The sequence below is a fragment of the Myripristis murdjan genome, chromosome 8, assembly GCF_902150065.1.
Source record: "Myripristis murdjan chromosome 8, fMyrMur1.1, whole genome shotgun sequence".
Taxonomy (NCBI): Eukaryota; Metazoa; Chordata; class Actinopteri; order Holocentriformes; family Holocentridae; genus Myripristis; species Myripristis murdjan.
The window spans coordinates 17,701,207-17,715,959 of record NC_043987.1 but is presented as its reverse complement, the minus strand read 5'-3'; the positions used below and the strand labels follow the sequence as shown (position 1 = coordinate 17,715,959).

The 14,753-nt window shown below is 43.1% G+C and overlaps 1 protein-coding gene across 1 annotated transcript in view; it reads left to right on the top strand.

Moving 5' to 3' along the window:
• Positions 1–14,753, top strand: part of prkar1b (protein kinase, cAMP-dependent, regulatory, type I, beta) — an 81,603-nt gene that overhangs the window by 60,554 nt on the left and 6,296 nt on the right. Inside the window, exons 7-9 of the mRNA XM_030058143.1 lie at positions 34–192; positions 6,161–6,221; positions 11,100–11,221. Of these exons, the coding sequence (XP_029914003.1) occupies positions 34–192; positions 6,161–6,221; positions 11,100–11,221 (342 nt within the window). The remainder of the gene's footprint in view (positions 1–33; positions 193–6,160; positions 6,222–11,099; positions 11,222–14,753) is intronic.

Genomic DNA, 14,753 nt, shown 5'->3' with positions numbered 1-14,753 from the left:
AGACACTCCATATGTTTCTTGCTTTGTCTACAGGTGTATGTGAATGGGGAGTGGGTAACAAGTATCGGAGAAGGGGGCAGTTTTGGAGAGCTGGCCCTCATCTACGGGACACCCAGAGCTGCCACTGTCAAGGCCAAGACTGACCTTAAACTGTGGGGTATCGACCGAGACAGCTACCGACGCATCCTCATGGTACGAACCTGAACACACTGGCTCAAGTATGCACCCACATGTCACTGTTGAACAGACACCTTTTTAACTACAAGCTTGCTGCACGTACTACAGCCCAGGCTTATTGCAGTGGAGCAGGCAGCAGTTACGCGGAGTTTAAATTGTCCGTGTTTCATCTGCCAAAAGGTAAAAGGGATGGTGTAGCAACCAGCTGTTTTCAGAGATATGAGTTGTGTAGCAATATGCACTTTTTGTTCAGGGAGAAGGGCCTGCTGTAGAACTAATTCAAAACAGGTGGCTAGAACCATAATTAAGAACTTCTGTCACATTAAACATACATACAGTTCTACTCATAAGACACCTGCTATATGATTATGACAAAAGATTTTGATACATTTTGTAGTCATGATCATGATTCCTCTGTATCTTACTAGTATCGGCTATTTTGGTCACAGACACACACAGTCTTGCTGTAGTATTCCATGATTCCATTGTTTTCTATTGCGGCATCCAGTGTTCGGGAATTACTTAAAAAAAAATAATAGATTACTTAATACTCAGAATTAAAAGTGGTGTGATTATATTTCATTGTTACTTTCGGTACATAATAACTTCTATATTACTTTAATATTATTTTCACTGTTGGTAGGTTATATTGAGAAATCCAACAACAACAGGATATCAAAATCATCATCATCAATCATAGCTAAACAACTAAAATAGTCAAAAAGCCTGTAAAATCCTTATGTTTAAGAGACAAAACTCTCTCAAATCTTTAAAACTCAAGTCCATTTTATGATTTAAAAATGGCAGAAAAAAAAAAAAAAAACATAAACAAGACTGTCGTAGCCTTATGCCTACAAGCTTATAGCAAAAAATGTGTTAATAAGGCTAAATTAATGTGAGGCCTGCTGACTAAAAGTATAACTAATTATTAATACACTACTCAGTAACCCAGATAAGTAATAATGTTACATAATGCATTACATTATATAATTCATTTCAGTCATTCATTCACATAGACAAGGTCATACACATAAACACAATTACATTATAGACAGACGTGATTGATGTACACACAATCAATATATCGTTTACGCTTTAGCTCTTATCTGTGGTCATTCAGTTGTAATGGTTCCTCCCACTCAGACACTTCACACTCCTTAAACACTCTAAACAGTAGTTTTCATTTATATAGTCAAAATCTGCATGCACACACAGCCACCTCTGCCACCCAGAGTTTGTCATCTCACTGTCACCCTCTGTGTCCAGGCAAAGGGAGTGGAAGAGTGAGGGAGGGCTTGTGGAAGAGAGGGCAGATCAACTCTAATGCTTCTACACACACTTCCTGCTCCAGGAGCTTATCTAGCAGGAATGTCTAAATGTTTAAACTGGAAACACAAGGTGCTCTGCCCTAGCTGTCATAGGAGCACGCACACACATGCACACACACACGCAGGGCAATTAGTCATCCTAACAGTACCCAAAAAGGGTGTGTGTGTGTGTGTGTGTGTGTGCGCGCCCGTGCATTGCCTCACATCACTAAATACTTCCCCAAACGTTGCTAACCAACCTTAACACCTAAATTAGATAGCTTCCAGTTAACATTCCAAACAGCCATCCGTATCTAAGCCTGCAGCGGGAGCGAACACTCGGCTCAGTGTGCTCACTGTTTGGACCCACAGAGATGGAAGACCCTCAATGGTTGGACCCTTCGGCTCAATGCAGTGTTGGCACTGGCCTGCCCAGCACTCATGTCACCTCTTAAGCACATAGTTTCACTGAGGGCAATGCCTGTCCTGGTAACCTTTCTTTGAGAGGATTCTTTCCCTTTCCCTCTCCCTCTTTCCCTCTCTCTCTCCCTCTCTCTCTCTGTCTCTCTCTCCCTCTCTCCCCGTCTCTCTCTCTCTTTCTCTCTCATTCCTTCATTCCTTCAACCAGCAGCAGGAGGGGAGCGAGGGGGAAAAAAGAATTCAATTATGTGGACCTGCAGTTAATTATTGCTGTCAATGATTTGTTAAGCTGTTTTTATAAAGTGTGGTATTCTGGCAACCTCTCAGGCCAACACAATGAATATTGTGTGTGTGTGTGTGTGTGTGTGTGTGTGTGTCCCTGGTAAAACTATGCTGAGCCTGTGTCTGTAGCTGGTTAGTTATCAGCTCTAGGGGAGGTATGCTGCTACTTACTGAACCCCTACCTACATAGTTTCATTGTTTGAATCTGGCCTGCTCTCAGAATCGCTGCATCTCAGAATCGCTAAATATTTGTGGCACCTGACTGAGTAGTATTACATTTAGTACAGTTGCGTTCACATACATGACTTGAGGTATTGTGCAATAAGAAATATCAGCATCTACAGAATACCAAAAATTGAGTCTCCTTGCTTGGTGCTTAAAATCTTGTTCTTTGATGCACATTAATGGTAACCTAGCACAGCGATACTGTGATTTCATTACTGATGTTGAGTACACGAAACACAGTCTGGGCACTGTCAGATTCAAAATTTTTGGAAGAGGGGGTGGCAGCAGCTGGCGTTTACAGAAATATAAAACAGGTGATTGAATCAACCATCAATCAATCATTAGCTAACTGTCCAATCAAACAAATGCCATACCACACAACACCAGAGCTAAACAAGTGGCAGCAACTGCAAAAGTGAGCCGGCATATTGGTAAGCATTGTGCTATCTTGTTAGGATGTTGGTACATGATGCTCACCATTTTTGTAAGGAAAATCAATGTTGGTGTGCTGTTTTGTTTCTGGTTTCCAGTTCAGTGCATTGTAGCTTCTCATGTTGTTATCACTTAAACCATGCCAGTGGTTCCTGAAAAGGTTCCTGATAACCAGTCTAGCCAAAAAATGATTGGACCTAATTTGTTATGAGGTGGTAGTTTGAATAAACCTAGGTTAAGTTCAAAAGGCAAAAATTATCTTGTCATCAGTGGTTTCATGCACACCTTTGCTGATGTACCTTTTAACCTACATATACATAATCCTAGCCATGGTAAAGCTCCCTAATTTCCTTTGACTTGTGGTTTTAAGGGATGGAGAGAATTTTTTGGTTTCCAAATCCCTTTTCACATGCCCTGTAGAATATGTTGCCGTAGGGAAAGAATGAAGGCAAAAAAATAAGGGGTGGGCAAAATATGGAGCTCTTGGAGGCAATGTTCAAGCACACCATTGATGAGATTTGTACATCGGGATGATTAACAAGTTGTGGGCAACTCAAGAGGCCAATGAGATGACTGAAGGTGGGTCTTATTAGCCTAGCTCCCTCCCTTTTTCCATAATAATTGGGGACTTTCTTGCTGGCTTTTCTACTCTGCACAGAGGATAAATCCTGGGAATGAGGTTAACATAATCCTAACACCTTATACTACCACCCAATGGTAAAACATGTCACTTACACATGCTTCTACATCACCAAAATTCCTTTTTAACCAATGTAAACCACTCAGCATGCTGACAACATCGGTTGCAAGGTCTATTAAATCATCTGAAGATGTCAGAAACCTTGTCATGTAACTTGGGAGCCAAGATGGCCCTTCAAAACCACTTTACCACACTCCTTCACCTCCTACTCCTCCCAGCCACATCCAGGACTGCAATTAGTAAACAATGTAATGACATTCCCTCTGATAAACACACTCACTCCTTTGTGTTTGCCACTAGTCAAACAATACCCACCTTGTTGTGTCCTCTTGGCATTTGCACACACATGCACAGCTACAGACAAAGCCATTAACAAGCTGACAGACCACTGTCAACAAACAGAACACAAGACGAAAGGAGACAAAGAGAAAGGATATACCAAGAAATGAAAGGGGGGCAAAAATATGTGTTTCACATTGGACAGAGATGAAGGAGATGCGGATGGGGCACAAGGTGCGGTTGGTTTAGTCTGGCTTCGCTCCACACCTCAACTCTTTGATGGTTCCACCTCAAAGAGAGCGAGCAGACACACAGGCTGGTTCATCTCTAACTGCGGGAGGAGTGAGCACATCAGGGGCAACAGGAGTTGGGGAGTTTGATACATGAAACGTGCTTAGGCCCTCCCAAGTCGTGACAGGAAGGATGAGGTCCTGTGGACAGAGTGAAAGACAGAGGCAGACAAAGAGAATGCTAAGAGAAAGGGGAACATCAACAGAATAAAAGATTGAACCAGGAAGAAAAGAATCAGAAATGAAGAGGCTCATCCATGCTTTCGTTCAGGAGTCAACCAGTAGAATAAAAGATAGAGCTAGAAAGAAAAAAATCAGAAATTAAGAAGATCATCCATCCTTTCATTCAGGTGTCCAACAACAAAATAAAAGATGGAACTAGAAAGAAAAGAATCAAGAATTAAGCTCATCCATGCTTTCGTTCAGGAGTCCACCTCAGTAAACCCCAACATTGCCGACTTCAGTCTAGCCCAGCCATCCCTCCCTCCTCCAGTCACATAAATCAGGCCTGCTGTAATGCAATGTAAGCATGGTAAGCCTTTAAGCTCAGCAAGGCTGTCGGAGGGGCTCTATAGGGAGAATATGAGAACAGCACTGAGGAAGATGGTGTGTGTGTGTGTGTGTGCGTGAGAGAGAGAGAGGGAGAGGGAGAGACAGCGTTGGAGGCAGGGTATACATGTGTGAGAGTGTGTTTGTATTTGCTTGCTTAATGAGCATGAAGTTTCTTCTCTGCAGAGGCAGCAGCAAAACATAAGTGGCAGAACTAAAAACAGACTGCACACACACAAACACACACACACACACACACTCCTTCAATCACTTATCCAGAAGGGAGGCGATGCAGCCTCGAATTCCTTTAATCAAGCTGTTTACGCTTCTGAGTTTGACGTTGGCTCGCTTGGGAACATTTTCTCCCCTTTTAAGACAAAATGTGAAATTATATGAAATTACAGGCAGCAGCGGGACTCAGCCACTTAGGCACTAAAGACACCCCAAGCCTCACTATATCATTTCCATATGCAAAGGCAGACACAGGGCGGGTAAGACCGTCTCTTCTCACTCTTTCTCTGTCATGTTCTCTCTCTCTCTCTCTTGCTCATTCTGCGCTGTGAAGGAGGAATGAAAAGAGGAGCGCATTTTGGGAAGGGGTCCTCTGGGTCTAGACTTGTCAGGAAGCACCTGATGTTCATTGCAAAGGCACCGGGGGGAAAGTCCCCTGCTCGGTGGGTGGGGTGGGCCACACACACTTACACATGCAATAAACATTACCATGCAGCTTACAGACACGTCCATAAATATGACCTCATTGAATAGGGGTGCGTAAGTCATCATAGAAAGTGTATTGTGGTGGTACTTACTTACGAATTACGTAATTTTGCAATATTGACACATTTGTTATGGTGTGGATTTTACATTTCCGTCACACGTGACCTATCACAATCATTGAATGCACAGCATGCACCCATGTCACAGAAGCAAGCGATAAGATGGAGAAGCAGGCAGTTCCAGTGCGAAAGAAAGAGAAGAAGAGATTGACACAGAAAAATGTAGTGAAGTGCCAAGTGGAAAAGACTGAATCAGCACAATGTCAGAGAGGAAGATCCTTCTCCTGAGTTTGAACATGGAAATGCAGTAGCTCCTAAAATTGGGTCAGCATCTGTAATTTGGAGGTACTTTGGCTTTAAACTAAATGATAGTTCTTCCTTGGAGTGGCAGCTGGACTCCAAAGTAATAAAATGGTAATTATTTGATCCCTCTCATTTTTTTTTTTATTTTTATTTACTTAGTTATTTTTTTAATAAGGATCATAGTAAGACAGTAAGCTTTTTAGCCTCTGAGATTTTTTAACTACTCTGAGGATTTGTTCACTGAAAAAAGTAAAAAGTGAAAAATTGCATTGAGGTGAAAAAGCACAAAAAATAATTGTGTTATATATTTTTTAACATTTTTTTTATGTTTATCATTTTTGCCATCACTTTGCAGCCCTACAGTGACACATATCAGACGTTTTCCTGATGTCTCTCCACTCTTTGTTCTCTGCTCTACAGGGCAGCACACTGAGGAAGAGGAAGATGTACGAAGAATTCCTTAGCAAGGTCTCCATCCTCGGTAAGTCTATGTATAGCATATGGGTTGATGTGTGTGTGTGTGCGTGAGTGTGAATGTGCGCGCATGCATGTGCCTTACCTCCTGTAGTAACAATCTTTTGAGTTTTACTGTTTGTGGCTGCATTTATGAATATGCTGAAGCATGATTTTGAGTACACGTGTACAACATGTTAAGCGTTGTTCTAAATAAAGCAGCGGCTCAGAAAGTCCAGAGTGCAAACAGTTACAGCTGCGAGTGCAGCATATAGATTAGCACACATAAACACAGGAGCACGTTCTCACACAAGGCCCATGGCACAGTAAGACCTGTGTCCAGTCCAAATCCTCCCACACTGCTCATACTAAAGCCATTCACACTCTGGGCTGTTGGTGTGTGGATAATTAATGAAGATAATTATAGCATTTATGAGAGGGCTGCAACTATGATTTTTTTCCACTGGATTAATTCATTAATTCATTCATCTATAAAGGTTTTCATTTTATCATGATAAACTGAGAAAAGCAGGTAATTCTTAGCATTTGTGAAGCTTTAACCAGCAAATATTTGCTGGTTTTATGTTTTAATTTTCACTAAATATATGATTAACTGAAATTCAAAATGATAACCTTCCTGTCCATCCACTTATCAAATAATTTGTTCAGATTTTGAAAATGAGTTAAAACTGGAAGTGACATCTCATCTCCTGCTACTTGATGGTGTCTCATTGTGTGTGTGTGTGTGTGTGTGTGTGTGTGTGTGTGTGTGTGTGTGTGTGTGTGCACGCGCACGCGCACGCGCGCGTGCGCACAGACTTAGGCTGTACCCCCAGTATGGAGTTTATTTTCTGGCTGAGCAAACACACATACAGCTCTTAGAGGAACCTGCAAAGTCTTTCCTCTTCTCTCTCTCTCTCTCTCTCTCTCTCGCTCTCTCTCACTCTCCTTTATCCCTCTCCCTTCTTTCCCTCTGTGTCCCTCTTTTACAGCCCTGTTTAGGCTTGTTTGCAAACACCCACCTCCCTCTTCCAACTGGTTTTCCTCCATCCCTCTGTCTCTGTCATTCTCTTTCTCCTCTCTACCTCTTTGAATAGGACAGGAGGGAGGCGGGAGTGTTTTTGTTTGTCTTTGATTTTCAAGATAGCCACGAAATTGGGAACAAGCCCTTGATGTCATGGAGTAAAGGGGGTGAAAAAACAACATGCTCTTTGTCACATATGTGTGCACACTCTCACACAGCGGCTGACCAGTTCCCCTGTGTGTGTTTGTGTGTGTGTGTGTGTGTGTGTGTGTGTGTGTGCAGCAAGGTGATGGAAATGGGTGCAGGCTCTGCGGAGCGTGAAATGTAGGGTCTTTGGTCAGAGCATTTGCGGATCGCGTTACCTGCCGAGCTGTTAGGGATCACCTCCATAGGACCTACTGCCTTTAGCTCTCAGCCAGACAGGGGACATCCGTCTGGGTCTGGCAGACAGCATGGCCCCACCACGGGGACACTGGACACCCCCATCCCACTGGCCGTCACCTTAGTTAATCCTACGCACACAAACACGGGAATAGACACACACTCAGATCACTTACCAAGCACACCAGGAGACAATAGCCCAAGACAAAGAGATTCTCCCGTTCCTTTACGCCTGTAACTCAGGTCTTACTCAAATCAAAACAGTGATTTTTCCAGACGAAGATAAAGGCAGCGAGTGTTGTTTCTGCGGATAACCGACATTCCACATGCAGATAGATTCAAACCAAGTGTAAATGGTTGAACTATGCAAGCAGGACGAGCAAATGGATGGTCCATTTCAGAAAATAGCCATAAATGCTGAGACCAGCCCATTGGTGAGTGGACATATCTTGTTGTCAATGGCTCTTCTGTCTATATATGTATAATATCAATAACTCTGAGTTGTTCATAACTCCTCTGGTTGGAACATTTTTCCCAGTGAGGATGTGTAACCATCTGTGTTTTTGGTTTCTGTGTGAATACCAACAGCTTCTCGAAATATCCCAGGCTAACCACGCCACTGTACATGTGGCTGGACAGTAGGAAAGATCTCTGTCGCCACTGGCTCCTTAACACCAAGGGAAGCGGATAGATCCTATCACAGTTTAAAAAAAAAAAAAAAAAAAAAAAGATAACTAGAAATGAAGCAATCTGTACATCCAAAGTAGATATAATGCTAAAAAAAAACAACAACAACATTAGATTCTACTAATTTCAGACTAAGTACAGCACAGTACTGAGAGTAGTCCTTATGGTTAATGCACCACAGGCAGTGAATCTACAGCATAGGGTTGGATCAATTAGGCGATAGAGTGCAGATTGGGACGCATATTTTTGTCCGAACCAGAACTGAGACGGGACCATAGTAACCAAGCCCGCCCCAAATCTGACAGGCATTCTTTTTTGTGCGTGTGTGTGTGTGTGTGTGTGTGTGTGTGTGTGTGTCCGAACCCAACCCAACCCCGAACATAATTTAATTTAATTAATTAATTTAATTTAATAATAATACATTTTTGTCTGAACCTGGCCCGGCCCATTGTGTCTTGAGCAATCCATACTCTAATCGGCAGCTCCATATCTTCCCTCTGCAATATGAAAGAGGATATTCTCTAGCTCTTTTTTTTCTGTCATATTGTTTTCATTAGATTTTTGCATTTGCAACATTTTTTTTGGTCGTTATGTGTTTCATAACAGTTCATTAAATAGAGAATTACTCTATTAATATGTAGTTTTCTTGCTTATTTTTATGATTTGTAATTTTCGAATTTAAAGACATTTAATATAGGCATGAAAAGTAAACTATCAGCAGCTTCAGTTTAAAAAAATTGGCATCAGTATCAGGCGAACCCCACAGTGTGCTAATTTTTTACACTTACAGGCAGTCGGCTGATAAAACCTCGAACCTTTATGTTAGGGGGCCGTCATTTCCAACCGCCAGGCCACCCTGCTGCAGTAGCTAGAGCCGAGTTTGGCAACACTGCTGTCCTCTGAGAAGTTGACACTGTACTCTGGAATCAGCAAAAATGAAGTGACGACCGACCTAAAAGTTTGGTTTGAAGGCATTTGCCCCCATGAGGCCCAATGAGAGGAGGACAGGAGGGAAGTAATGGTCCGTGTTGAGTGACTGAATTAGCCTGAGGTGGGAAGGACCATTCCCACCAGTTAACTGGACTAGAACAGAGACGTCCTCACAGACACACACACACACACACACACACATGCACATACACGCATATTCACTATGGTCAGTATAATTTGCACACCAAGATGTACATCTTAATGAGACTGGTGTGTTGGGTATTTCGAGGAGTGAAGACAAAACTTGTATAGCCATGTGTGTGTGTGTCTGAGATGAAATTTTCGATATTGTTGGATATTGGCATACTGTCCGAAGCCTAAATGTGTCCCTTTAAAGAATACATCAAGTTTTGGGGTTGTTACATTGATGATTGCTTTTTGATTTGATCTCGTACATTTGATCAGTTGCAAGAACTCTTGAATTGGATCAGTTAATTTGGCCTGTGCTTACAATGAACAGCAAATCACCTTTCTGAATTGTTGTTCTCTTTAAGAATGGTCTTAGTTTTTCCCTGTTTAGACAACCAGTGGATAGGAAGACTCATCTTTTATCTAATAGTTTCCTCCCATGATCTGTAAAACAAAGCTGACTTCTCAGCCAGCTCCACCAAGTCAATAGGATCTGTGATCAGGATCAGGACTTTGAGGAGCATACCAGTCAATGTTGTTGTGTTTCAGCCCAAGGGGTGACGCAACAAGTGGCAAATTAGAGACTTTCACTTAATTGCACACTTACATATGGGCTTGAATGCAGCCACATTAGATCTGTTATACAGCATTAGCATATCTTAGACGCTGACCTCAAAATAAAAGGATGTTTTTTTCTGAACCTCCTCTCTTTTCCTATAGAAGGGCTTGTTAGCTGGAAAATAGGGTTCTGCATGCAGATAGTCAACCTAAAAAAAGCCCCAACTTTCCTGTCTCCCCTGGTTGTTTCCCTTGCTTTGTGTAGCCTGCAGCAACTTGGTGAAAACCAACTCCTCTTCCTATCCCAGGACAGGAAAGAGATATAAAAATAAAAACCTTCATTGCTTTGCAAATATAACTTATTTTCTGTAGTTCCCATGCTCACACGGTTATGGAGGCAAAACAACAATACCATTAAAAATATGGCTCTCTGAACACAAAAGCTGTATGAGGAGGAAGGACATGAATTTTCCCATAGCACAACATTTCAGTGAGGCTGACCGATCTCTAAAATGTGTGGTATTGAAACTCTTGGTAAACATGGTGGTGATCGAAACAGCAGAATTTTGATATGAGAAGCTTATTGGATCCTTACCCAAGGGACCTTTTCACCTTCTGAATGATGATTTTAATTTTGTAGCATTTATTAACTATTAGGCCTTTAAGCAATATGATCTGATGATATAAATAGACATTGTTTGTATGTTTTTTTTCTGCCTGTTCTGCGTGTGTAAGTGATATTTTGTCAGTCCCAGCTGTGTTGATGGTGTTTATATTAACCTCACGTCAGTCAGAATTCATCTGTTGGAAGGTTATTTCCTATTAAATGTATTAAATTGATCCTACTGACTGAATAATTGTGTATGAATTAACGACTGTTTTGTGTATTGACGTCACTTGATGTTATATTTAAAGCACCTGTGTCATAACTCGGGTATTGAAAGACAAAAACGTGTTGGTCATGTGATAAATCAAGAGTCTTTTGTTATGTAGCTACAATCTTTTTTTGAGTGCTGATCGCCGTCCCGTTACTCTCTAGTTATCAATTTTGGAGAGCACACACACCATGGTGAATCCTTATGGCAGTGTGAGGTAAAAAGTGGTCACCTAATCCATACGGTTGTGTTTCTCATTCAGAGTCATTGGACAAGTGGGAGCGTCTGACTGTGGCTGACGCTCTGGAGCCTGTTCAGTTTGAAGATGGAGAGAAGATCGTGGTGCAGGGAGAGCCTGGAGATGATTTCTTCATTATCACAGAGGTATGAGTGTGTGTGTGTGTGTGTGTGTGTTTATAATGTACTGTGTATTTGTGTGTGTGTGCGTGTATCTTTATCTATCAATCATCAGTGTTTTCTGTTTCTATTCCTATTCATGTTTTAACGTCAGTTTGCCCTTGAGTTTTTACTGTTTTTGTTTTCTATTTGTTTTTCTCTCTTTTTTCTTACTTTACTGTCACACTTCCTGTGAGCTTTGCCCAGTGCCATGTATTGTATGTATCATCAAGTGGGCATCAGGGTTGGTGTATGTATCTTCATCCCGAGACACTGGTGGGCGCTTAGCTGATATCTGATTCCACTTTCTCTGCACCAGCGGACAGACTAAGCGATGCTGCTTCCCTCATAGACCCCTCAGCCCCCATCCCGGGATGAGGAATAGGCCCCCCTCACACTGGAGGCTTTGTGGAGTAGGGGCCCATGGTGCAGCTCCATGAAGGGCCCCCCTGCCTGTCATCCTAACACACTTTTGATTAACTCCATACTTACACAGCTTTTGCTGAGGTCAAGTCAAGAGGGGGTGGGGACACAGTCTGCTGGCGTTTTGTCCTTTCCCCCTTTTTCTCTCGTTCTCCAACCCACTGGAAGCCCCCCCTCTCTCTCGCTCTTTCCCTCTCTCCTTCTCTCTCTCTCTCTCTCTGTCTCCTTCCATTTCCAACAATAGAGCTAGTGAGCAGTCGGTCGGTAGCAGTACATGGCTGGGTGCAGCTGAGCCAGAGGGGGGTATTATCAAGGGTGCTGAGTGACGCATCACTCCTTATCCCTTTTTTGGCCCACTCTCCCTCTCCACCTGCACCCCTCTAGCACAGCATGACACGCTCCTCCTCCCCCCCCCCCCCTCCATCCCTCCTCCATCCATCCATTCATTCATTCCTGCAGCCATGCCTCTCTTCAAGTACACATTCTCATGTGCGTCGCATACTGTCCGACCACCAGTATTGGTCAACTTTGAGTTTGCCAAATTGAGGCTGCAGAAATCTGTCTGCCTGTTTGTCTGTGCTGAAAATGAACCCAACTGGGGTTTAGGATGCAAATAGAGCAGTTAGCAATGCATGACTCATGAATCTGAGGGTTAAAATTTCCCAGCGAGGAGAAAGTGGTCATGTGCAGAGGGATTTGGTGGACGGACAGGATAGAGAGATGTTGGAGGCGGTTGTGAAGGAGTAGGGATACTCGGGACAGTCCTGTTGCCAGACCCCTCACTGCGAGCTTCATCTTAGTTTTTTTTTTTTTTTATAGGCTGAGGCATTCACACTCACAAGAGAGGAAACTTTCCATTTTTGTTTAACAGACAGACTTCTTTGTTACTTGTTAATTTCAGATGGGTATTACATTTTTCATGACCAAGCCCAACCAGTTCCTTCTTCTTTTTATTAATCTACTTTTTTTTTTCCCCTCACTGCTGCTCCTTCTTTATTCTCTCGCTCATATCATCTCCCAACAGCAATGTTTGGCTTCTCCTTTAATCCGTTTTCTCCTGTCTGTCTTCCAGTTTCCTCTAAGCTGTCTCTCTCTCCCTCCCTCTCTGTCTCTCTCTTGTTCGCCGTCTCTCTCAGGGAGCAGGGCCTGACTTTCCCAGAGCAGGGTGGACTGTGGTGGAATGTGTGTTGCTGACTTTCACACGGGGTCAGGAGACCCAGCCTCCCGGGAGGGAGACGAGGAGAGAGAGGGAGAGAGAGAGGGATGAGTCCAAGGGAAGGGAAGGGAAGGGAGGGATGAAAGGGCGGAGAAGAGGTTGAGTGGAAACGGAGAAAGAGGGAGACAGAGAGACAGAGCGATTTCGTCTAAGGCTTGGGCAACAGTAAGATTAGACTGACTACATCCTCACATCATTTTGTCTCTCGCTGTCTCTGATTGTTTTTTTCATCATTCACACCATTTCCTTTTCACATCAAGTCCCGTCCAATATTTCCATGCTTTGTTGAAACAAAAGTCTCCTTTCCTGCTTTCTCGCTTCCCCGCCCTTCCTCTTTATCTTTGTCTTTCTCGTCTCTCTCTTGTTTGTTGTCTGTTCATGGTTTTTGTGCATCAGCTAAAGACAAACCCCCCCAATCACTAATTACATGCTGCTGATAGGGAGATTTCTTATTTAAAAAGGAAGGTATAGAGACATCACTTTCCCTGCCCGGAGGGGGAATGGGGCCCTAATGAAAAGTGACATGTTTACATTTTTTTCTTACACTGTACAAACAAGCCTTTACAGAACTCCAGGGCCATGAAGACTCGGCCTCGCCTCGCCTCCCGTCCTTTCCCTCCCTTGCCTCCCTGAAGTCGTCTTTCAGGGCTTATCCCCCTATTCACTTGCCCACATACACACTCTCTCCCTCACACTCACTCACACACACACACACACACACACACACATATCATCTGCACTCTCTCACCAAATGGTGCAAACAGGAGATGGAGATTTTTTTGAAAAATGGTATTAAAACGACAAAGGTGCTCACAGTGAGTCACAACATGACTGTAGCTTTATGCTTTGGTGTATCTGTGTGTGTCATCACACAACCTGCTGGCCTGTTAATGCATATTAGTCAAGCGGCGGTCACTGGTCATCGTTCCATCCTCTCCACTAATAGTTTTCACCCCATTGTTTCCTTGAGTCATCAATCCAACAACTCAATGTGTTTTCTCATATTTGTCCTTTGACCTCGTACAAAGTAATCATGCTGAAGAGATCTTAAGGGTCCCTGTGGGTCACACAGACGAGAAATCCTCTGTGGGCTGTAGACAATGCACCGCCTGTTACTGTAACCTACATGCTCTGGAATGCAATTTAGTAAATGTAGCTTTACACAGACACCATGTTTTTATAGTCTCAAGATCAATGTAGTAAATGAAGGGAAGTCCTGTTTGGCTGACCACAAGAGAACAGTTAAAAAATGACCAAAGAGTCACAGATCCTATTGGGTTGGACCGTTTTTTTGTTTTGTCTTGGTTTTTTTTTTTCCAGTCATTTCCACTTCTTTGAAAACTTAAACAGCTCTCTGTCAATAGCATTGTAGGCAAGAAAACAGTTCATGTGAGGAAAATCATCTAGGAACGGAGAAGATTATTGTTCCCTTATGTGTTCAGTAAGTGATCTGTGTGTGTGTGCGTGTGTGTGTGCGTGTGTGTGTGTGTGTGTGTGTGTGTGTGTGTGTGTGTGTGTGTGTGTGTGTCTGTGTGTGTGTGTTGGTGTTGGTGTTGGTGTTTCGGTGAGAAGGTGCAGACACTGTTGGTGCAAGGAGGCCTTGTGAACAGGCTACTCAAGATATCACCTTTCTTTCTCCTTCTCTCCTCTCCCTGATCATATCTCCCCCGCTCACTCTCTCTCTCTCCCTCTCTCTCTCTCTCTCCCTCTCTCTCTTTCTCCATGCCTTGTTGTTGATCCGGCAGTCGTTATTTCTTGCATGAAAGCTGCTACATGTTGACATGTCACTGCGGGCCAGCTTGCTACGCTCTGCATGTGGTATGCGTTTTTTTGCTTTGTGTATGTACGGCTGTGAGGGTGACTGTGCGGTGGCATACACAC